Raw genomic sequence first — 25,939 nt, forward strand, 5'->3', positions numbered from 1 at the left:
TACGCAAAAGTGTCTATACATATATATATATACTTGTTTCTTCTATGGTAAAACAGATTTTAAAAGATTCGGTTTACCCATATCCGCCCAAGTGAATCACAGAACCACAACACAGCGTTTTTTTTTCTTCTTGTCGATGATTGGACCAGGCTCTTCTATGTCTCTTCAAACAGCGCACTTCTGGCTGTCCTGAATACGCTGTTTCAAGTGCCTTCTTTCCCCTCGTCAGCCGCGCGACCGAAGGTGAATAGCCAGAGCCAAACAGACAAGGTAGGCGGTCTTTCTCGTTTGCGTAAAGGCATTTATTTTCCATAATCACTTCCTATCTCGAAACGTCGAGTGAAGATTTGTCACCGATCCACCAGGATAACAACAAGTTCGACTCCAAAACGTTCCGAGCAAAGTAATTTTTTTTGTCGAGCTGGATTAAATCCGATCAGAGTCTCTCTTTCAGCGCGTCATTGCGAGACTCCTCCTTAGATAACTGAGCGATGCTCGGAGCTTCTCTTGTCGCCGTCTCAATTCCGCCACCGTGGCTGTATAGGATACATCGTTCGCGGCCAACAAAGCACAATATGCAGACGCTTGCCTGAGAATCGCGACTTTCGGTGCCTTATCCTTTTTCTCAACAGCTGGCACGAGAATTCGTAGCTCTTCGAACGCGTTTCGTAACTCTATCCGCCTTTGACGTTCCATATTGTTATGTTCTCTCCTCTTCTCAGTGTCTAATTCATCGTCCGAGGAACTTCTCGATGTGGTTGACCTCATCGAAGGTGAAGATGATATGGACGTAGACGATGACATGGTGCGTCCTACCTTGTTTCTCCTCTGACATGTCCTGTGACGAGCTCGTTTCGCTGGCCTCTGCTCGACCTGGGCAGCTCTTTTCCGTGCTGGATTCGAGGGAGGTCGACCACGAGGTCTCGAACCTGGTGGTTTCTCTTTGAACGCGGTGTTAACTGTTAATTGGAAATGTTGCTGGTCGGCCAAGCTTGGATTCGTTGGTAAAACCGCTGGTCTGCACGGTTTATCGAAGCTTACCACGTCGATCTCTTCCTCTTCTGTAACAGGCAGAAGAAGAAGTAATTTTATGATTATTCGGACGAACGTAACTGATCCAGATAATCGAAACGAGATATTTAGATTAAAGATATCAGATTCGTTGAAACTGACGATTTAAACTGTTGAGACGAACGAATATTTCTCATCTGAAATCTATTCGTATTTTAGTCTATTGTAGTCATATTGTAGCTTCATACGATGAACTATTTAAATCTAGACACTAAAACATAAACTGTTGCAATTGACCTTTTTCATCATTTCCTGATAAAATCAAAGTCCACATAGCTACTATTGGCTGCTTCGTGAAGTCTGTTATTATTAGGTTTTCCGAAAAGTTTCTTTCGTTTCGTAAGGTGATAATAGATGAACAGCAATTTGTTCTATACTATTTTATTGAATTAGATATGATCCACTTCGTTCTATTTCTATTATTACGTTCGTGCATAATTCAATAAACTAATATAAAACAGAGAACATTGTGCGTGTATTAATTCCTTATAAAACGAAAGAAACATTTCGGACAACCTAATATTTAATACAATAGATTAACATTTCACTACTAAGTATCTAGACTTATGTTAACAATTAATTTTTTACTAGTTAAAACATATACCCTTCGCAAGAAATCTACTTAGAATGCAGCACAAAAGGAGACAATCCCATTTCTCCCTATTCGAATTAAGCTTGAGTGCAATCAGAGAATCAAGGCGATTTACCGAAGGACAGTGTCACCCGCACGAGTTGCAAAGATGCTGCGAGATACGCCGATAGTATTTTTTCTTTGGAGAAGCAGTTAGCGTTCGCGGACAGCCGTGAAACGTCGCTAATTAGTCGGGACGGAACAAGCTCGGCTCTGTTTTCACCTCGGCAATCCTATATTCAGGGTGAAGGCTGACTACGGACAACGGAAAGAGATCGTGTCACGTGAGAGTGAGCTAACTTCGAATCGACCCTGAACCCAAACCGGATGCCATCGATATCGTTTATCTCGAGAGATTCCCTGCCGGTTACGAGTCAGACTAAATAGACTATGGTCTATCTTTGCCACGATAGAAGACGTTGCGTACGAGCCGTAAGAGAACCGAGTAAAATAGGATTAATGTGGGTCAGAAAGATATTCGAGTCGAGCTATGTAATTTATTTTATTTGCCAATTTTTAGGAAACAGTTTTTAAGCAATCTGCGTATAAATATATTTACATCGTTATTAATGGCATGAGAAACAGCTCGACGACCATTCTACGAGGATAAAATTTCCCGTTAAAAGAAAAATTCCATTAATGTTAATATCCTCGGTTGTAATTATCATAAATCAGTAGCATGATAACGATTCGAATTATCTTCTCTTTTTGATACCTTTTCCTGCTATGCCTAAAGTACACGATATTTTCTCGTTCTCTCGTTGTCTAACTAACGGAGTCTCGTTAATGTACGTATAAGTTTCATTATTCCGTGCAAAGTACAAGATGGAATCTTAAGATGTCGAAGCTTTGGTGGGGGCTCTAACCTACTGGAGGAGGTGGGGTTCCTACCCTACTAGAGCAGAAAAAAGGAAGATCGATATGGTAACGGTTATCCTTTGAAAGCACGTGGCCACCGTTGCGGAGGCGTTCGAAGGGACATACGACACCGTGGGCGTTTCTGCAAACTGTGTCATCCATAGCGTCTGGTACAATCGGTGGAAATCCGGTTGGTCCAGATTCCTCTCTACCGCGGATACGGATCGTAACTCTTTCCTCAAGGACAACGTTCGGGATACAATCGCTCAATGTCGACGCGCGTTTCGCGACAGGAAGCCTTTCTCTTCGTATATCGGTCTCTCTCTCTCTATCTGTCTGTCTGTCTGTATAGCGGTTCGATTACGTGCGGTCGATTTACGGATAAATTTCGTTCCGCAACAGCTCGTTCATAAAACGAACCATTAACCGGGCAACGCTCGTAAATACATTTATAATTGAATTCCAGACAACATCGGCGTGTAAACCGTATTTTGCGACATTTAATAAATACCCGATGTGTATCGTTCGATGCCGAATAAACGTGTATTAGTATGTAATGGCGAGGTTAGTGTAACAAATGGCGGGGAAAGGATGGTTTAATAAAGGAATCCAACGATGAAAAGTACATCGTCGATTCGAAGCGTAAAGTCGATTCACGGTGAGGAAGTACGTTTCTCTCGCCTGAATCCGATCCGCTCACTTTACGATCGCTGCACTTTCATACATCATTCTGTTAATGTGAACCGACTTATATGTAGTTACACATAGTACTTATTTTACGATTTCGGTATTTTATCTGCAACGAGAGAAATGAAGATGTGAAACGAACTTGGCCTTAAATATAAAATCACAAGTTTCTCTCCGATGTGACAGAGGAAGAGCTCGTTAATTCTACTATTTTCCTGTTTTTTTTTTCTTTTCTTCTCTTGTTTCGTTTCGTTGAGTTCAATCACTCGCAATGGATTTTTACTAGCCGCTTCCATGAGACTGTGTCTCGTTACACAACACAGACGGTCAGTTATCGATTTAAATTACAAAAATTCCTAGCTATATGTAGAATATCTTGGAACACGTTACGCTCGGCCTGCATAACATCCAGCCGCGTCTTCCGGTTTCACTTTACCTGGCCGCTGCAATCGCAGCGTGAACTTTTAATTAATGCCCGGCAAACCGAGAAAAAAAGTACCTTCTACTGTTCTCCTTTAGATCACACGCCTATCATCCGTTCCAATACCACACGATCATCCAGGGTCGATTGATTCTAACAAATGCAAATAAATAACGAATCCATCGATTTTATTTGAACGCCAATTCTACTAAGAACTCGAATAACTGACCCAAATTGAAAATCATCGCTGGATGAAATATTAATCAGAGGCTGGAGTTGAATCCATTTAAAGTGTCGAACGGGGCCAAGAGGAAAGAGTCTCTCGAAGAACGAGGAAGAAGCCAAACGAGAGGAGAGACGCTGCATACGTGGCGCGTATGTTCGTGTGCAAGGCAACGAACGCAGCAATCCTCCGCCTCCGTTTCACAGACATACACGCCGTTTGCACGTGTATCATCGTACCGGTTAGGCCAGACGCACGAATCTTCCCGAAACTGGCGTGCCGCCAGGTCGACGGTGAGCAACTGTGAAAAGGCGCGAAATTTCTAAAAATAATCACAGGAGCCACCTAAACTCTAAACTAACTATAGAAGGAACACCGAGGGTCGCGAATCGCGAGAACCACTTCCCCTTTGGTCTCGTCTCTTTTCCACTGGAATAGCACCCGACATCATACTCGTCGACCCACGTGCCACCTATTTCTGTTTCACTTTGATTTACATTCCTTTTACCCGCTCTTCTCTATTTTCTCCATTCTTATCGAAGAACATTTATAGTTTGTATCTAATAATAACGACGATAATTACATAAATTTATTAATAATTTGCATGTAACTTGAAAATGGTAAAGTCGCTATAAAGAAAGGCTATAATTAAAAATTGTTTAAAGAGTGAGATCGATCAGTTTTATTTCTGTGAGTGACTCATACGTTACAATATATCGCGCCGAAATAAACGCCACTTCCATTGTACAGATAATTTATACGAAATTCGTGCACAAATCAAAGTGTTAATGTTTCTCAGCGAGGAAGGAAGTGTCTCGTATTTCGTTCTTCTGTCGCATGACCCAGCAGTCGAAAAGTCGAGACCATCGAATCGCTAATTGAACAAGGTTGATCGATATATTTGACGAAAGACTGTGAATCGTAGCCAGAATACAGGAATTATGTTACTATTTGCATTAATACGAGTCTTTAATGGAGAACGAGAATTTTAACGTTCGCTCGAATTGTGCTCGGTTACGTTTTCGTTATCGAACTGGTAGTCATTTTCATTCGACAGTTCATGAATAGTTAATTGCTGTGACAAAATAAATGATTAAATGCATTATAAGAGTTGTGTCTTGCTAGATCAATTTCTGTGATTGACTTTAATTTAATAACGAAAAGAATTAAATATAGATTATAGAGCCAACCAGTGACCACACGTTACATGTCTGATGCGCCAATTTTGCATCAGACATTAACGTGAAATATATACGTGTGACGCACTATGAAAGATTTCCAGCTTGACTATTTAGCATATTTGAATATGCGAGTAAAACTACGGTCAAACTTCAAAGATAATGACATTTATCAGTAAAAAGAATACTCTTAAAACAGAACCGACTATTTAAAGATTTATGAAATATCGTCTATCAATTAAGAAAATTGACAAATCAACATCGAAATTCATCGTCAATTCAATCCAAACCAAATTAATCTCAAACCTAAAACGGAATTAATCTCCGAGATTCTTGCAAACGTCCGCACACCCAACACACCTACCAAACATGACTACAAACGGAATCACGAACGTCAAAGAGAGCGTCGTCATCCTCTCCCAACCTATCCCACTCGGCGAGCTTGGGTTGAAACTCGTCCAAAATTAGCAGAAGCAGAAACCGAGTCAGGAAGAGGCGTAAATCGCGCGCAAAAGAGACGAGGACACGAATGGAAGAAACACGACATGGCGAGGAACGAACGTACTACGTGTACGGTATACACGTATGCGACAATGCATGGCCGCGTCTGCAAAAGAGGGCGCGCGCGAGGAGGCTGCGGAAGAGGTCGGCGGCCCAGAAAGAGGCGCGACGCGACGTGACGCTGCGACAAGAGGAAACTTTGAGGAGCAATTTTACTGCGCGAAAAAAGAGGGGAGGGGTAGCGATGACGGTGTACTGTGTGAACCGCAAGTCGACCACGTTGCGATGCTCGACGGGGGAAGGGGCAGATTGGCGGGAGACGGAAGAAGGAAAGGGTGGTAACGTCAATTCGCGGCAGCACGTGCAGCCGTGTAAGAGCGACCTTGGGGGTCAGTGCTCTCCGTGTAAGCAGGCCATAGTAGTACGTCGACGCGAATCGATCGGCTCTCCTCTCTCGTTGGGATAGGCGACCGCGAGACAAGAGAGACACGAGGAGAGGGGAGAGGTTTTCGTGATATCGAACGGTCGCTTCGGCTGTCTGCCTGCGGAGCGAGCTTCAAAAAACCAGGAGAAGGGATGAATTTCCTTTCTCTTCTTTCTCTTCTTTAGGCTGAACCGTATAAAGCTGTCTCTCTCGTCTCCATTTTCCTATCTCTCAGCTCCGCGCACCCTCGAACGTCGGGTATCCGGATGAAAGTCCCGCAATTTTTTCCCGACAAATCCCTTTTGGCTGATTACGCGTTTTGATTTGTATGTTTCGCACAGGGCGCGGCACACCCGTCTGGCTGGCCGAATATTTTCCGAGGGGAGGTAAACCTCTCGCCCGGGAGAAAACACAATGCGCAGAACGCGGTAACCCTGCGTGTAGCACGCGTGCGGCACGCTCGCTTTGGAAGTGAACGTACCGTATATAAATTTCTTTGATCCCGTTCGGAGATAACTGAGACAAGTGTCCGGGAGGCTCGCGAACTGGACTCGCGAGAAGTCTGTATATAAAGTATGGAATTTAGCCAAGCTCGGCGTTAGGTGGTTCCGTTACGCGAGGCAACGATCACTATCGCCGACGAGCTAGAATTGAAAAAATTATAGCACAATGCGGAGGAGAGCATGCGCTCTTTCGAGATACACGTGCATAAACGCGCTTGCTAATCTGTCCGTATGCAGCGAGAAGGGCGTGAAAATTCCATTACAGCCTATAGTCCAAGAGGAAAGTAAGCAGATAACGTGCCATCGGTACTGTAGCTAGAGAGTCAACTCAGCCGTATGATACGTGGAACGTGATTCAATCTGTACAGCAGTTAAATACCGATTCGTCACTCTCATTGAAACTAACTCGTACAGAAAAAGATCACAGAGTTTCGCGCTCGAGTTTCGCAGACACGCCACACGATATGTAGGTCTCCCAATGTCCGATGACCCGTTACTTCGCACAACAGATAGCCGTCAGATAAGAGAAATCTATGTGAACTCCGCTAGAAATCTATACGAGCGCTCTGCATCCGTAGTGACCCGCGCGAACTCTGAACAGAGTGTTGCGCTAATTCGTCATTCATGGATCATTAACTTTTTCGAGATCGCATAACATTTTCAACGAGAGCTTCGACGAACAAGATAATAACAGCAAAGACCATTTAAAACGTGCACAGATTACACCCGAACGTCGTGTCGACTTTTAAATACGTAAAACACAAATTCGACAAGCGACTTTTATCATTTTCTTTTGCTGTCCCAGTTGGACGATTTGCTCGATCGTTCTCTAACCTTGGGCAGACTGAATTCCAGCGATATCAAAGCAAAAAGCATTCGGTGACGAGCACGGCATGAAATTACTTTTCGTGGAATTCTGTGCCCAAAAACGAACCCCACGATTCGAACTATCCCGAGATGACAATCCCTTTAAGCGGAGCCACATATGCGAACGTGACGGCACGTTTCTCTTCCTGGTCACTCGATGTACACATCCGTATAGGAGGCGAAGCCATAAATCTCGTCGTGCCCAAGACTCTGGCGCGCTCGCGGCTAATGCCTCGTACTACCAGGCGACTCATCCACTCCAGTTACGAAAGTGAGCGCGCGCGCGCGCACGACGTGCAAAATGCCTTCCTTCTCTCTCACCAGGTACCGGTCGACGGCTCGAAAGTCACGGAACACCGCGGCGGCATCGCGTTCCACGCGAGAAACGGTTCGCGGGGGACACAGAAATCGGCGCGTTGCGTGCAAGAAGCCGAACGATCCATGGATTTTCTCCTTGTGCTCGACGATACACACGATGTTCGCCAGCCAGCGGCGCCGAGACATACCTCCGAGACGAATTTTCTAATTGCCTCGCGAGCGAGCTCGTTAAATTCTTCCGACTAACAACTCTCTACTCTAAATACCAACTTAGACAACTCCTTTGATTTAAAGGTAACATTAACGACCCGACACGACGAGCCACCACCCACGCACATCTGCCAGTTTACTTCGCTATCGACAAATTCATAAAGACCCGCTGGCGTTTTCTGTTCTACTTTGTTCGAATCGGAGCAAGAGTAACCGGAGGAAGGTAGCGAAGTACGTAGCGACCAGGTAAAGCTCGTTCAAAAAATTCACAGACCATAACGCGTTACTATCCGACGGCCAAGTCCAATTACGAGGAGTCTCCGGGCTCCACTGTGTATCCGCCCCGTGTGTTCGCGTGAGTACACGGATGCACTTGGAAAGCATGCCGCGAGATACTACCATGGATAACAACCTACGCGAGATACGAAATACGGCAGACGTATCTGGGGGATAGTAGCCAGGAAACGACCCGGTGACCAGACACCATTAAGCTCTGCCCACGAGACGAGATCCGCCCACGAAACGGGATGCACATCGCGTCATCGACGTTCGCGTGAACCGTCACATATATCGCGCTAGACGAACATTGACGACGACTTCCGCGCTACTGACGCATCGTCATCGATACCACTTTTGTATCTATGGAATACAGACGTGGGGAAAGGAGAAGATACGGAAAGACGTCTCTCCTCCATCGTCTTTTTCTTTGCTCGATTGACTCACAGAAAATGCCAGTTACTCGCCGTTCTTACATCTGTCTCCTTCCTTCCATCTTTTCTTTCCTTTCTCTTCCCTTTCTTTTCTCCCCTCTTCGATTCCACTCCTCCTCTCTTTCCATCCTCTGTTCACTCTAGAAGACTGTCTTTGGCTATACATATTCTTCTCTGTTTCTCATTCGATCGAGTCGAGAGGACAGAAGAGAAAGAGAGAGAGAGAGAGAGAGAGAGAGGAGCGAGTCTGGCATGCCGCCTCGGAAGAACGAGAAATGCAATAAGAAGAGGACAACCGCCGTGCTGCCGCCATGCCATGCCATTGCGATCGAGTAAAGAGGAAGGAGTGCCGTATCGGGGACTACGGTGCGCGGGAGGAACGTGAGAGAGAACTTGCGAACCGCCAACATTCCCTCTCTCCTTTCGTTATGTCCTTTCTTTCTTACGATCTAATCAATTTCCAATTTTTAATTGGCCAACACGGTATTTACTCCTACGAGGGTTTTCTGTCTCCTGTCTTATTTTGCTTGCAGCATCGGGTAAAAACTTCCATCATTTTCTATACAGGTTCTTATCCTTAAAAAGATTGAATGGTTCCGTCATCAGAATGTACATTTGATAAAACTCCCGACGGAAATTAAAATTGATAATTTGCTATTTTTGTATTGCAGAGAGGGGAATTGTGGTATGGAGCGTGCTACGGAGAAGGAAGGAGGACAAAAATGGTAAAAAGAAAAAGGTTCTCTCTGGTCGCCGCTGATGCCGGTCGGCATTCCCGAATCAAGTTTTACTTGTCTGACATTTCAGCGGCCAACCTCCTAATTCTTGTTACAGAGGTGGTGCAGGCATCCTGGTTCGTCGACCAGACATTTGATACAGAAGAAAAATGATCGGTTATTAATGTGTACTTCTTTCTGTTGTATCGAAAGCAGCATAAAATGACCAGTAATTAATATCAATTACAAAAATTCAGTATCAATTACAAAAGTTCAGTTTCGAGTTTCGACTCCAAATATATACAATCTAATCAATAAATTGCATTAGTAACAAAAATTCTATGTGTAAACTTCAATTCTTCTACAAATTTAACATATAAAGAGGAGTAAAATTCAAGCTTGATATCAAGCAAGAAACGGAATATCGATTTTAAGAACGTGGAATGAAAATTAGCAGCGATAAAACTAAAAGTCCTAAGAGTGACCTAACGTTTTTACTACGATACTTATCAGAGCAACAGCCTCTCCCACGCGGCCGAACTTAATGAATGAATGAATGAATGAATTACGTCACAGCCGGAGATGCACTTATACGTACAACGTCGGAGGAGTTCCTGCACAAAAATAGGCACCTACTTGCTCTCCCGAGGGAAAGGCATAATTATAAATATCTTGGTGAAAGAACCGAGAGTAATCAACCACCACTGCGAATATTCATGGTGGGGGTAACACGATGAAACGTCTTAACGAAGAAAAAGAGAAAGAGAGCGGGAAAATAATTGCTTACAGCTTATACTTATGTAGAATATTAACTAATACCTTCGAGAGATGCCAAACCCACCTGCGTATAAAACCGATACCGCGAGGCTGAATTGTTTTGCAATAACCGCAAGGACCGTTACGCGCTCTCGGTGAAACCGCATTTCAGTATTATCAGAATGCAGTACCCACGTCAGTCAGAAGGGGGACTGTGTGTGTATGTGTGAGAGAGAAAGAGAGAGAGAAAGAGAGAACGAGATAGAGAGACTTATTTTAATAATAGTAAACCAGGGCGGTCGGGCGCCGTATTTCCACTTTCGTTTCGTTACGCGGCTAAAATCGGCGCGAGATAGATAAAACGTGTTGAACAGCTCTCGATATCAAATCAATGCTCTTACTATATCGAACACGACGTTTATTTCCTTTTGTGGCGGACCAGCCGTTCGTAACTGGCACAAACCGATTCAGACCGTGAAGGAAAATGGTCAAAGTGAAAATGATACCGCGAATTTCGTGGTGGCTGCGCGCCATCGACTTTCTTCGAACGTTGCTTTCGCCGATTCGCTGAAATCGAAACTTAGGCTATAGCTTATCGCGTATATGTGCGTCTATCTAAAGTGCATGCACGCTGCACCCACTGGAATTCCAGAATCGGGCGAGCACATTGGAGGTGACGATACCGACGACAACGCGTACATTTTTATGAGCGCGACCGTTCTCCGCTCGCGTTCCAGCGTGCCGCGCGATTTTCCGGGAACCTTCAACTGGAGAATTTGCATGAGCAACGGAATGAAGTCCTGGTCGATGGAAAAGGAGAGGCTAGGCGGGGTTGCGTGCGAATACCACGAAAAAGAAAGGTCCAGACGTAAGACGAACCGGCGTCTTCGTTGAATGTGTCCCGGGGATCGCAGGATCGTACCAATATACCCTGACACCTCGTTACAACGAAGAAACTCGAGAGGATCGGTACTGAGAACCCGGTGACCCATTCTACAAAGGGGAAAGTCACACCAGGTTGACGATACTCGATGCATCTCGCGCCTCGAATTAAAAAAAAACTTCGTCAAACACGGAATATTCAGATCTTTCAAAACTCTCCTTCTATATTCAAACGGAATAAAAACTTTTTCATTTTTATGTCTAAAACGTAGTACAGAAATTTAACCAGTAATCTGCGTGATGATCATTTTGTCGCACAGGCAATATTCAGAAATATACAGATAATTAAAAAAAAAAGTAAAAAAAAAATGAAAAAAGTTTCCTGCGTTATATGTGTTTATCGGTATTACCATTAAGTTATAATATATAAATTAGCAGATACTGATTTTCATAATACTTAGCGACGAATATGTGGTATCGTGTTTGCACAAAAACTATCTTAGCATCTGATATTCCGTTGAATATTAACGATCATAGAAAAACTCCTATGGCTCCAGTCAATTACGAATTCAACTTGTCATCGACGAACGGAAAGAGAAATATTGCAACCGCGTATTTTACTTTCCAACGTTTGCGGCGCATAAAAGTAGGACTTGGCACGACCTTCGTGCGCCGTGATATTACAGAGTCGATGAAGATTCTTAATAGGCCTGACAGACCAGTCTAACGATTTCTAAGCACGACGCGTTTCCGCGCTAAAATACATGCCTCGACGTTGAGGCGGCACTCGTTTCCAAGAATCAGTTGACCGTGTGTTCCGTTGAGAAAATTGATTTTTCACTGGGATGATTAATCCGTTAAACCATAAACCACCGAGATTCAGCAAATAGAGATAACTTCGTAGAATTGAACGATCATTCTTTCCGTAACGAGAATCCCCTTCCTCCTATCCTCCGCTATGTCCAAGTTTACGCGGTACTTACCGGGGTTTACGTAATTAATGGCGCTAGGCAGCTGCAATTGGCGCTACACGTAACACACGTATACACACACGAATGCAGATAAACGTCGTTCGATCAAAGAGTGAAACGTGCTACCGGGCAAAAATAGAGTACAATGTATAAGTTCCTTATTGCTGTCACGTGGATGACACACGTGCATGGAAATCGTCGGTCTTTCTTCAACTTTGACGAGGAAATTACAACTAGACTAGACTATCCTACGTATGTATTATGCAAATATTGATATTTCCAAAGCGGTACTTTACGATGCGAAATTCCCGCTAACGCCAGGGCAATTGGAAGATAATTCCTCGGTATGAATTTCTCGATTAGCGCAATTTCTTGGTAGTACCTACAAGAAACAAATCTTCTAATCGGGATATAGATTAGATTTAAAACAGATGAATAGCGAAAATCCTTTAATCGTTTCTGATTATTCATGTAAGAGATAACGAAACTGAATTTTGAATACATAGCAGATAAATAACTTTGATAATAGATAATAAAAAAGATTCTCACATTAGTCTTTCCGGCAGAACCTTCGACAACAAGATCTAGCTTGAAACATTCTAAAAGATGCGATAATCATCGTTCTATTCGACCTTCTATTCGAAATGGCTATTTTTTACATCACGAAAAAACCTAACCTATCGGCGTTAGCGTTACAGCTTTAAAATAACAGCGCTTATCTGTATCCTTGTGTTTCTATGATACGATAACACACGTATTACGTATCGTTATCACCGTTATCATTATGTGAAATGTAATTGTACAAAGTTGAAAATATTTCAAAGATATTGAAGTGAAAACAGAGATGCCAAGGGGGCACGGTGCCCGCGTAACACGCTACTGTAGTATCCCTCGCCGCGGCGAACGCGACTACGGCGCGAATGGCAAAAAGGCTTAACCGCATTCCGGCGACCATTTAAACCGCCGCGGCGGGGTCCCACGCTTGACCGCAAGCAGCGACCGACCGGCCGGCCGGCTATCGATTGACGTCACTTGGTACCGCGTGACCTTCGAGTTCCCGCGCGATTAACTGCGCATGCTCCGACGATCCTGCTTCAACCGAGTGTGCACCTGCACACACGCTCGCGCATCCGTGAACGCATCAGGTAAAATGCAACGCGATAACGCTTGAAAATTATGTTCTTTTCTTTATCAGGCGTGCTCGTTAAAATTTTCTTTATCACTGTGAATTATTTTTGAAATTTCTGTTTTAACAAAATAAACGGAAAAGGTAGAAGTTTGAGGTGATCGGATGACTTTGGTATATTGAGCAGAGAAGGTAATACTTGACGTAAGCTGGTCGGCAGTAAATGACCGGTCAGGTACCGCAGACGTCACGCAGCGTGGCGCAGCCCCCTAGTTCGCGGCGCATTGCTCGCATGAAAAAGATGCGCATGCGTTCGCCGTCATGCCTCTCCGGTGCAGCAACCCTGACTTTACCTTATCTCTTGCAGGGAATTGTTCAATTTAAAGCTCCGTGTTCCACGATCGAACAGAATCGTATGTAACACTGTTTATTTTTTCCGAAGTGGAATTTTCTCGTCGATTATCGAGAGGATTGAATTATCGACCGAACCGAATGATAAAACCTTCGTACTATCTAGAGTCTGTAAGTAGAAGCAATCCAAAGAGAAATAGAAAAAAGTTTGGTTCGTTATCGAGACGTTGCCTCATATCGACGCTAACGGGAAAAATGGAGGGTAAAAAAAATCATCCCGTGGACTCTCGAACAAATCAGATTACACGAGAGGGCAACGGTGCAGAGGTCTTGCCAGATATCAAGAACGGGTGCTTTCTCACCAGAAACGAGGCCAGATCTCATAATCACAAATTACGTAAGAGTGAGAGCTGATTGTGCGTATATGTGTATATATATGCTCTTCGTACTGAAATGACTCATCGATATTAGAACTTTTCGTCGATAGACTGTTTTCCATACATTAATTTCTCTATTCCTGCTATCTTATCTTTCTCTTTCTCGTTCCATCGTTCAAACAAGAACGAATGCTCGTTAACGTCTTCCGAAAGAAACAACATTAAGTAATCATTAATACATTTAACGAGGTTATGACGTTGTTCGTCCCTGTGCACCGATTTCTCGTTGTTTCACTGACCTGTCTGACCGCGGTCAAAAGTAGCCATTTGCAAGTCGTGGCCCTGGCAATTACCAATTACGAACGGTGACACGATAACACGAAGGCCGAAACTGCGATGGTGTCCGGTCACACGGTGCCGTCTTCTTGATCCATTAAGAGCCCGATCAGGAAACGGCGGATAGCTTTTATAAGAGGTCGGCTGCGCGGTCGACGTACTACGCTCAAGAATTCTCTCACCGTTTTACAGCCAACGCGCTCTCCCATTCCTCACCCACTCAGAAAATTCAACTACGTCGATCAAACGTTACAGACAATAATTACTCGGTCTCCGGGTTCTATCGATTTTTCGTCGTCTCATGTATACAATCGTTAATGTGTCACGAGTAAACGCAACACGTGTCGCATCAAATCGATTAGCTTGCTTATTGCGATAAAACGTAAAAAATATTTACTGAATATGTATTTTGAATAGTAGATGTGCATAGCTTGAGGTAAATATTAAATGAAATTCTAAAAAGGAAAAAATAAGATAGATCGTTTGATCTTCGATCTCAATCGTGTTCCTCTTCTTTCTTTCAGAGCTTTTTTGCCTGCATCAAGTATGTATTTTGTAAGAAGGTTTTTATGCAAGTATATGAGAAACTTTTTATACCAAGAATTTATATTCTTGGTATAAGTACTTATGTACTTTATTATATGAAGTATGCGAAAGGAAATGTTACAAGTTTCGTCGCTCGATCACATCCGACAACATTCGATAATCAGCCAAAACGAAGACCGCGAGATGCTGGCAGGAACACGAAGGTTAAGACAGCTATTCGCGAGCGTGCTCGAAATGTCACATTGTACCGAGCGCGTCGCAAGCATGACGCAGAAGAATTAGAGGGCAACGACGTAACTACACGGCCCAGTGCACCGAGGTTCGATTTGACGAGTAATCGGAAGGAAAGGCCGTGCGCACCGGCTAAGCGTCGGGTCACGTGCGCGCGCGTTAAGTGACGCCGCACACGTGCACGCAACTGCAACCGGTATACACGCGTGTGCGGGCAGAGCGACGCGGTCATTGCGCGACTCTTTCCTCGTCATGTTCTCCTATCATACGAACCCTGCACACACGCGCAACTGCAGCGTCCGAATAACATCGGCTATCTTCGTGTGCGTGCATTCTCGGTATCTATAAAACGACGTTAGGATGTCACCATGTGGTGCAACATATTTTCAGGTGGCAAACAACACCATTCCCCTAGGTCGAAGAGACGGCACTGTGCACAGTCCGAGCGAATTATGTGAGCCGCGCCAAACTGTGCACAGCTCCCCTCTCTGTTTCTCTTCAGAGGACTGTCTCCTCTCTTACTCTCTCCCGGAATCGTTATAGCTATAGTTAGATCAAGCAGACATGGAACGACGTCTCCACTGGGCTACGAGGAAGCTAACTATACGTGACGAGCCCTGAAAACCGACCGCTGGTTAACCTAATCGCGAGCTGCCAGACCGAACAACCCAAATGACCACTGGAGAAATTCGTGCGACGCGCCTGCATATTTCTGCGCGCGCACAACAGTATCGTCGCTGCGGACCCGTCTGCGCAGTGCTGACCCCAAGCACGCCTTAAGACTGAAAGAGTTATATTGTCGTAGAATTTAAAAAAAGCTGAGAAAAGTATGTTCCCTCTAAACATCTGGAGGTTTAAAAATAAAGTGGATATAATTCGAGATGCAAATATAAACGAATTTCCATGTTACAGAATCTGAAGCGAACTCGTGTATGAAACGTTTGTTAGAAGAAAGAGTTGAAAAAGCTATTGACGATAATTAACTAAAAATAGATTGTAGATGATAGTTTTACCATTCCGTTCCGAGAACTGTTCAAATGACTTACTTGTGTATATATGACTTGTGTATATTTTACATATAGATAGGAGGTCAGACCTGCAATCTTAATAAATACCAACCTAATGTACATCGTTCCATATTGAATGAATCAGTTTAAGAAAGTCGAGCTCCACCCTGAATTTTTCCATAGTAACTTTGTCCTCTTGTAACATAATTGCATTCTTTTTATTACAATTCGATAAGCCTCTCTTTTTCTGTAAAATGTAATACATATTAGCCTAAACTATACGATTCATCGTACGTAATCACATGTCTGCTTCTCCGATGTTCCTGACTTCGATATTCTAATTTTCTACGCTATATGTGGCACGAGACAAGCTAGCGTGCTCGTGCGCTTAAATATGCGTGAAGTTACCGACACGGATAGAAATAATGTTCACTGTTCGGAACGAGTACTAAATGTCTGCTAGTATCTACGAATGTTATAAACGTACACATGTATTATAACGCGAATATCGAATATCGTATGTAAACATCACATGCATGAAATTGGCATGTATCCAGGTAAATCAGCAAAAGTAATTAATGTTGGAAAACCTAGAGAATGACGTTTCTTTGTGAAATTATGTAGGTCAAAAAATGAGCTATATGTGTATTTGATATGTGAATATTTCAGCCAACTACATATTTAACCAACGGCCGAATACGATCTTTTTATTTAGTTTATATATGTAATGAACTATTATCAGCTGATGCGATGGACAGACCCCTCGTTAATATTTCATTTGTCAAATATCGAACACGTTAAAATTTTCTTCGCCTTTTTCTTATCCTACCCTATTTATTGTTACTTAGAAGAAAAAATTATCCTTCTTATCGTACATTTACTGTAAAAGATTTTCCAAAGATACTGACGCAACGAGATAAACATCGACTCCCTTCTTCACCGATAGCAATCATCCTCGTCATTGAAAGCAAATGAACGTTGCGTACATAGCAATTAAATTATACTTATGTTCCGTGGCGAGTATATACTGATGCATAACCTTCGCCGCTATTAAACTAAAACGAGCGGAATATCTCGTCCTGAAGGCAGACGGTGCTAGCTAGCATCTAAGAAGATACCGTTGTAAAATATTCAAGAGGGTCGGTAACGTATATATGCCGACAACGAGATCGCGGGCACGTGAAAGGAGGGCCTTCTCGACTATATCTCTATCGACTGTTGAACCACTTCATACATTGTATGAAACGGTGACACGCGTGGATGGCTGAAAAATCACGCCCTTACGGAACAAAAACGTCTCTGTTCGACAAGATTACCTGCGAGATGTGAAAATTGTTCACGCCGCGGTAACGACAAAAGGCGCGCGCCTCCTCTTTGTCCTTGGAACCTGCGCGGTAAATGAAAATGAAAAGAGAAATAAAACAAGAAATGGCGAAAAATTCGTCTTCCATCCTGCACACTAACGCGGATCAAATTGTTTGCACAAACACGAAACAGGACGTCGTGCGACCCACGTGCGTTCAGGTTTTCGAAAGGCAAGCGTGTGTAGCAAACACAAAATTCTCACGGGTTTCTTTCTCTATCTCTTTCCGTCCTTTTTTCGCTTTTTCCGTTCCCTACCAAAGAATAGAGCCACGAAGAAAGAACGCCGTTTTGTCGTGCCGAGGACGTTAGCGTAACGACCTCCGAACTCGCCCGAAACGAGTTTCTTTTCTCGATTGTGTCGCATTCACGGTACTGCCGCGACGAATGACGAATAACCAAACGCGTGATTAGCATACTCATGCGGGTACCCGAATTCGGCGAACTGCACTCTCTCCCGGGTGTGGAACGCCGTGCCTTCAATTGCACTCGATTAAGAGGATCCTTAGTCCGACCTTGCTGCCTCCGTTTAGGAGGGCACAAAAGAAGCAGATGAATAAACTGGTTGATCCTTTGGCGGATGCATCAGATAAAACGTATCCCGACCCAGAACATGAGGTATATTTCTGCTACTTAAATTTCACGGCAAACCGCATACATATTGACATATGAAAATGAAACGATGTTAATATTTCCTGTGAATTATAGTCTGGTTAACCTTCACGCTAATTAACCATGCTATTTTGTTAGCAATTACGAAACTAGATAACATGTTCAGTTATTAACCAAAGATAAAATATACAATATTCTACAAGAAAAATGAAAATGAAAAATCTGGAATATTTATATTAAATGAATATGAAAATTTAATGAACGTATTCTTTTTACGTGTAATTATTTCATTTCAACTAGTCTTGGAAAAATAGTGATTAAAAAGAAACGAAGAAATATAAACGACACGTGGAGTGAAGTCAATGTCGCAACGCATAGGTTAAAATATTCAACGAGCAAAAAATGAAATGAAAATTGGTCAACTTCCTTACTCATTTCCTATAATTATAAGAACGTACATATATATAGTACTTTACGTATTTCTTTTATTATATGTATAGTATCTATATACTTATATATATATAATATATTATATACAATAATATAATAATATAATATATATAGTCAGAGATATGAGTATGACGCGACGGACAACAGAAATACAAAACAGCATCTTAAAGAACAACGTGAAGAAAGAAAACAGGATCGTGACTCACCGGAATCGGAAGGTGTCTGCACTCCAAGGTGTTCTAAATTCTTGCTGAACGATTGATTCAAGTGATAGCAATGGTCGCTGAGAGTATTCCTGATATTCGTCTCTCTATGCACTTGACACTGATCCTGCTCTTTCCTTCTGCCACGTCGACCGGTCTTTCGCTTATTCTGGCCTACTCTTACAGTCTTGGTAGCTGGTACTGATATACATTCGGATAATTTCTCGTGTATATTGATCTGGTCGTGTCTAAAGAACGGACCTTCGTCCTCTGTTTCTGTATCGGAGCTGGAGCTTTGTGGTGTTTCCGGCCTAGTGGATTCGCCGTCGCTCTCCAGATTTTTTGCACGGCACAGTTGCTGGGCCTGTTGCTGATTGACTGCCAACGAATTCCCTATATAAGCGGTATTTGCTCGTGATATCAAAACGCTTCGACCAGCAGGCACCTTTTTCTGTATCAGCGAGTCTTTCTTAGCAGGCAACGTCCTGTTGTGCTCTTTACTGATGCATAGTCCTGCCCACATACAGTCGTGATGACGTATCTCTCGAGACAGGCAGGTCGTCTTGTCGTACTGCGGATCCGGCAACATGCCATCGTCGAAGGAACGCTCGTAATACATTTCCGAGTAGGTGTCCATTCGGTGATCTATAGAGAGGAAGTCCGGAAGATCGAACTTCTTCCATATGTCGTCGGACACCACTGTCGCAGTATCCAGGGGCTCGCCTAACAGGCCCAGGTCAGAGCAGTCCCATACAGGCACCGGCATTTCGCCTAAAGGAATCAACCATACCATTCATCAAAACAATCAATCATTTCGGTTAAATCCTCGTAGGAAATTAAGTCGTTTTATGTTCAAGCCTTTGATAAAATTGATAAAAACTTTGTCATTGGGTATTGCACCTCTATCTGAATAACACGCATAATGCGAAAGACGCTGAAAGTTAAAAAAAAAGTTTTTGCCTTTAAATATTTTGCTTCCGAATTTTAACTCAGCGTTTTTCGCATTATGCATGTTATTCAGATAGTGGTGTAATACCCAATGACGAAGTACATACGACAAAAGAAGACCTAACCCCATTCACTGTTAATTTTAAGAGGGAAAATAAAAAAGGCGTTCTAAGAAAGAAAATCGAAAGTTCTTTTATGTGTTATCACTATCTGAATAAATTTCAATTGAAAATGAAACTTGTCGATTATCTGATCGATCATCCATCGAAAGCAGCCCAGTTCCTTTACAGTTACAGCATGTTGCTTCACCGTAGAGCACTGTTCGGTACTGCGCCGCGTGTCGTAACATCAACGCATTATCACAGAAATCAGCGAAACGAATATGTACAGTTAATGCTATGAAAATACGAACAGAGGTCGGAACTGGCTCGCGTGTACGCAATAAAAATAGACGTCCTTCGTTGCCGACATATCCACTTTGCACGCTTTTTTGCTGCGTCTTGATAAAAAGCGCCAGTTAAACATGGGATAAAATCAATATCAACGATTAACGAAACAGAAAATGCAAAATGTCTAGAACTACAATTTTGTTTGTTTATGAGAGAACAGATTTCTTGTAATCAAAGGCTCAAAACGACAAAAATTTCTAACGGAATTAAGAATTCCCGCAGTTTAGCCATCACCATAGATATCTCTTACATTGACTCAAATCTATTGTTCGCTTCAAGTATTTTCTATACTATGTATTCTTATATGAATCTTTACAAGTCAACAAAAGACTATATTAGGGAAAAATACATGCATTTTACACATATTTATGTCTTACATTCACAGATATGTTATTTACGCTATTTATCGATAAGTAACTAAGGTCATAAATCAGTGACACGTGACACATTCCTTACGATTTTCTGCTTGCGAGCCTATTGAAAATTATAATACCAAATGAGAAATGCTATTCTGCTTCCTCCGATAAACGATACTGTTGGTGTGATGATCGTAAGTTGTAACTTATAAATTGTTCGTTACGATAAAAAAAAATCAACTTGATAAATTGACTGGAAATAAACATAGCCGTATTATTATATAGACAAGAAGTTAACCATCGAATTCATGTAAAATACCTTCACACTTCTGATACTTGGTTCTTGGTGCAAAACACTTACAGCGGTCGATAAGCCTCTGCACATGGGAACAGAAAATAAAAAGGAACCGGTACGAATCGAATTCGCTCGGACGAGATGCCTTCGAATAAATCACGGCCCGCCTCACGAAACATCCCTAGAGAACGCAACTTTTTCCCTCCTTGCGCGAGAGAACCGTTACGCATCTTTCTCTACACCGAACGGCAAACCGACAACCGTTCACGGTACGTTTTATCCACCAGGTGTTGCAGTGAGATCCTTAGAATCTCGTGTAATCTCGCAGAAGCAAAGAACAAACTGTCTACGTCTACGGCTCAACCATGTATTCCGAAATACCCATCTGAATGCAAAGAGGACAGTAGTCGACATCAATGATATATACTTAGGAATAACCGTGCCGCATCTACGAGACGAGGAAAAACTAATTCTTTAGCGGAATGACGCATCGTTTTGCATACGCTAACACGTTGCACATTGACACACTGGCAACGAGATTCGATCTTGGCGATCACTCGTAACCAATGTGATCGTTGGGAACGTTCATCGAGAAAGAAGAACACACAAGATGGAGGTGGAGGGAGCTCGGATGGAGATCCATCGAAAAGTCAAATGGAATGACTCGATATGGGCGGCTCGAGTGACTCATGAGACTTACAACGAAATTCGTCGGCTGTATCGGTTTCGCGGATCTACAACACCAGAAGAGAAGCTCTGCTTTTTATTGTCGGCGACCTAACTCAAACATTACATCCGCTCGATTAGGCCCACCTCGACGGTGACAACCGAAAGCGCGCGTGCGGTCGCCGGTTATCTTTTTCGTTCCCGCGCCGACCACCCTCCGCGAGCCAATTAATCGTTGCATAACGCCGATTGTTGCGGAAACTGTCACTTTCGCGATAAACACGCGTATACACAGTTGCGTGAAAAAACAAAATTATTGAGACAAAGTGCGCTTAAAGAAGGAAACAACGAATGAGAAAAATATAAATAAATATCGATGGGAAATCTTAACAAATTTCGCACTTTACGAAATATAGATTCTATTTAACATCTTCGAGTGCTGCGGGTGTTTTCAAGTATTTAGCATTCGTTTAAACAATTTTGAAATTATGAAAAAAATAAAAATGAACAGATTTTTATCATTTTTTGTACAAAAAAAAAAAGAAAAAAAACCATGACCTACAGAATACATTCGCAGTCAAAGTGTTAAACAGTTGAAGAGTTAAACGATAGAATTATCTATCACCATATAGTTATTTGTCACGGGGAATATATTTAAGGAATTGAATTTTATCCTTATTCAAAATTTTACAACCCGGCTACGTATCTCCTTACGATCTCGTACCATGTGACTAAACACTGTAACGATAGTAAAACGGTGGAATTAAAACGCAAAAAAATATACGCGCGCCAAAACTGGTATACACATCTGTTTCTTTTCGATCGACAAGAAAGACAATCCTGCGCGGTATTTACGCGAAGAACAAACAAGGTTCGAGAACGATTTCGCCGAAAAACTAAACTACATATCGATGTTAATATTTTGACAAGCGTTGCCTGACAAAGACCGTTTGATGGTAAATGAGTGTGTTTCACGTTTTACGTGAGATCTTATCGAAAACTGGCATGAGGGCCAGAAAAATAAGCAACAAGAATGAAAAAAAGTGAAAGGGACAGAAAGGCGACAGAGGTGAAAGAAAGAGAGAGACAGAAAGAAAAACCATGGCCTTTATGACTCGGTCACCCGTGAAAAACGCACACCGTTGAAAAACAAAGACACATTATCCGTTCCTACTTGCCCCTGCTTTACCTCTGAATCGAACAAAAGACGGTCGATAGGGGAAATCACCTTCCTAGAACGGCCTTGGAAACGAAAGAAAGCTTCAGTGTATACCTCGAGTTTACTCTCGTCGTGAGAGAGAAAAACGGAGGGAAAAAAGGAGAGTAGAAAAGAAACGAGATAAACTTTCGTGAAACTGTTCTCGAAGCGTCGACCAAACACGCGGGAAAAAAGTGTTTCTCGTCGAATAATAAACAGACAGGGGCAACAGAGCTCGCGCTAAGTGTTTTGGGAAGAAACGTCGGTAATAATATCTGGTGCGAATTTCACCGAACGCTCGTCGTGTTTCTACCGAACCAATCGATAAGTCTTCTTTCTCCCCGGTTACGTAACAGACACAATCACGTGTATCGCGATCTCGTTGGTAATGGATCACACTTTCACGAAAATTGCGTGGCGACACTTCACCAGCTTTAAAAACTCAATTTCACGATACACGACAGGATAATATCACATTATATGCATATGATCGTAAAAAAGAAACACGATTTCAAAGTTTACTACATTCGTGTGCGTGATGGTAAATTGAATATCGACAAAGGCGGGAACGAGGGAAAGAGGAAAAAAGAGAAAGAAATTATTTACCGACCCGATAAAGACACCGGCTGACCGCTTTCGTTTAGACAGGACTTTCGAAAATCTATATATATATGTGTACCACACGTACGATCATACATGTAAGTGTATTAAAGCACATTCCATGGCCACGAGAGCGTCGATCGATGGATCGAACTTTTCTGCCTACACGCGCTGAGAGAAACAGACAAACCGGTCCACGGGCAACAAGCTTTAGATATAGGTAGCGCCGTGTGCATGTGTTGCGTGTGTCTCGCTAACTTCCGTCGAACATTATCGTTCGAGCGTGTAACGAGCTGACAGCTTTCCTACCGCACTCTAATTAACGGTGGCTTTCTTCGTGAGACGAAAGGACGCAGGACACACCGGCAAAAGCGAAATGAAAAACGACGCTCTCCTCCCATTCGTTGTCTTACTAAAGTTCCTATACAGAAGCGTAGTTACACCAATTTGTGAAACCGTAGGAGACGCGCGAAAGCGCGGGTTGGATAGACGTACTGCATAATGTTGCAACAGAAAGTGCAACATATCGGTTAACGTGCCTATCTCCACTTGACATATTTTCACGTATATCGATCCCGATGGGACGCGACGCGTGTTATTTGGTCACATGAACGACAACCCATGTATGGCTATAGTCGATGGTAAAACGATTTCCAAAATGTCAAACATAACGAAGTTCCAACAAGAATAATATATATGCAAAGAAAGCCATAGTTAAATAATAAATTTATTTTCAATAACGCAGGAAACCTGAATTTGGAAGTAAAACTTCGAAATCGGAATATCAGACATCAAAAATCAATAAGTCGATCGATTAAAAAATGTATCAAAAAATGAAAAATAAATAAATATCGACGAAGATTTAAGAAAATTATCGAACAATAAAAATAGTAATTCCGTATAATAAAGACATATGTTAAACTATACATTCCAATACCGAATTTCAACAGATCAGAACGATATACACGAAAAAAAATCGAAAATACCAAATTTTAAGATTATTCTTGTATTTATAGATCGAAATTCGTCAGTTATTTAAAATTAATTACCGAAATCGGAAATTATGCGCGAAAAATCCAACACCACAAATTTTGGCGGCAAACTTACTAATAACCAAAAATCATACCCGATAGACGTGGTGAATCGAATATATTTAATTCTATTTATAGGAGACAGTATAAATTCGAATAGACCGGCTAGCTGCCAAAGAAGAAATTCCTAACTTACTACAAAGTGTTCGAGGAATTTCACTTTTCGCGAAATAAGCTCTCTCATCGATATTTATACGCGAAACCATGGATTCGAGTCAAAAGGCTATAGATGAATCTTCGAAAGCACGCCGGATTATTTGGCAGAATTTTAATGCGTTCTAAGTATCACTCGACGAGATAGATCTGTCTATATAATTTACTAGTGTATTAACGTTAATATGTCTCGCGAACGATTGCGACGCGAACGATCCCGTTTCTCATTGAAATTCCAGCTCGAACCGGTCGCGAGTGGCGGCGTTCGCGTGGAACTGTCAAAATGGAAAAAGAAATTCACACAAGCGCGAGGTCTGTTGTCGATACTTGCTTTAACCGCGATTAAGAACGTCATTCGTTTCGAATTCGACACTAAAATCGAGCGAATGAAAAAAGAAAAGGATAGACGAAAATGGCAGAAATGTATAAGTTGCACTGTACAAACCTGTCGGCCACCTATCGTTGTAACCCAAAAGATAGATAGTATCCTCCACTGTGGAACACACTTTGGCGCGAGTTCGAGTCTCGCGCTAGAAACTAAACCAATAAAACAAACTTAGGCGCGTCCCGCCTCTTTTTCTTCTATATGGCGTTGTCTATAGATTCTGTTTGGCCCGGTCTCGAATGATGGATGAGCCTCGCGAAACAGAACTATTACGCGGCACTGAACGACAAACTATATATAAACAAAAAGGACGAAAAAGAACGAAGGAAAGTTCGATGTTGGCGGGCTTGGTTATGCCTGTAGCAGACAGAACGCGTGGAAAATGGTCGTGTTGTGTTTATCGACGAGAAAAATTCGTTCAGGCGATGCAGCCGCCGGTACTACTGTCGTTTAGCCACAAACGTTCCACTCGTTTTCTTTTAGTATCAAGACTGTCGTACAACGAAGGACTGCTGCTACTACTACTGCTGCTGCTGTATTTTACCAAGCAAAGAAAGAATTTCATTCTCGGCGCGGTTCGTACGATAAGCCGGTGGCTCTAACTCTCTCTTTCTTGTGCACGCGCACGGTAATCGGCGGCGATCCGATCTTCACTTTAAGGCCGGTTAAAGGCGACTAAACTACTCGGCTCGGGCGCCTTCCATCTTCCACAGGCATGCCCACCGCTACGGGACCCGGCGTCAGGGCTGTGCCACCAATCGGCGCGCCCCATTCTACCACCACCGTACGCATACTATGCTTCTGGTTCGAGTATTTCGCCCCCTAGTGTCGTATCGCTCGATAATCGCGTTGCTACTTAAGGACACAGTCTAGTCAAAGCTCTCCCGTTCTATTCTATACGACCGTATACAAGTATCTGTCTACATACTACTAACTGTTATTCGTAAATAATTACCTTATCATCGAGTACGTACGGCTATAATTGATGTTTCATGATACGATAAGTGATGAAGTTGAACAAAAAAAAAAAAAACGAAAAAAAGAATTTTTTTGTTTTTTACCGGTTTTCCAGTATCGAACCAGCAATTAGCGATAAATTGTTTATGCGCCTATGACTCAAAGAATTTTCCGCGTTTGCCTGTTTTTGCAACGTTTTCCTTTTAGCTCTAATCATTGTTTCTAATCATGGATTAATGATTAGAATTGAAGATTGGATCTTACAGAAATACGTGATTTATTATTTAGAAGATTAAAATTTATTATAAGATTA

General features: G+C 42.5%; 1 protein-coding gene across 1 annotated transcript in view; it reads right to left on the reverse strand.

Moving 5' to 3' along the window:
• Myc (bHLH transcription factor Myc) overlaps nt 1-25,632 on the reverse strand; it is a 25,985-nt gene extending 353 nt beyond the window's left edge. The window contains exons 1-3 of the mRNA XM_072016085.1: nt 24,730-25,632; nt 18,532-19,299; nt 1-1,061 (exon numbers count right to left, since the gene is read on the reverse strand). The exon at nt 1-1,061 is cut by the window's left edge and continues 353 nt beyond it. Coding sequence (XP_071872186.1) covers nt 451-1,061; nt 18,532-19,294 — 1,374 coding nt within the window. The 5' untranslated portion in view covers nt 19,295-19,299; nt 24,730-25,632 and the 3' untranslated portion in view covers nt 1-450. The remainder of the gene's footprint in view (nt 1,062-18,531; nt 19,300-24,729) is intronic.
• Nucleotides 25,633-25,939: the final 307 nt, after the last annotated feature.

Source organism: Bombus fervidus, chromosome 14 (assembly GCF_041682495.2).
Source record: "Bombus fervidus isolate BK054 chromosome 14, iyBomFerv1, whole genome shotgun sequence".
Lineage (NCBI taxonomy): Eukaryota > Metazoa > Arthropoda > Insecta > Hymenoptera > Apidae > Bombus > Bombus fervidus.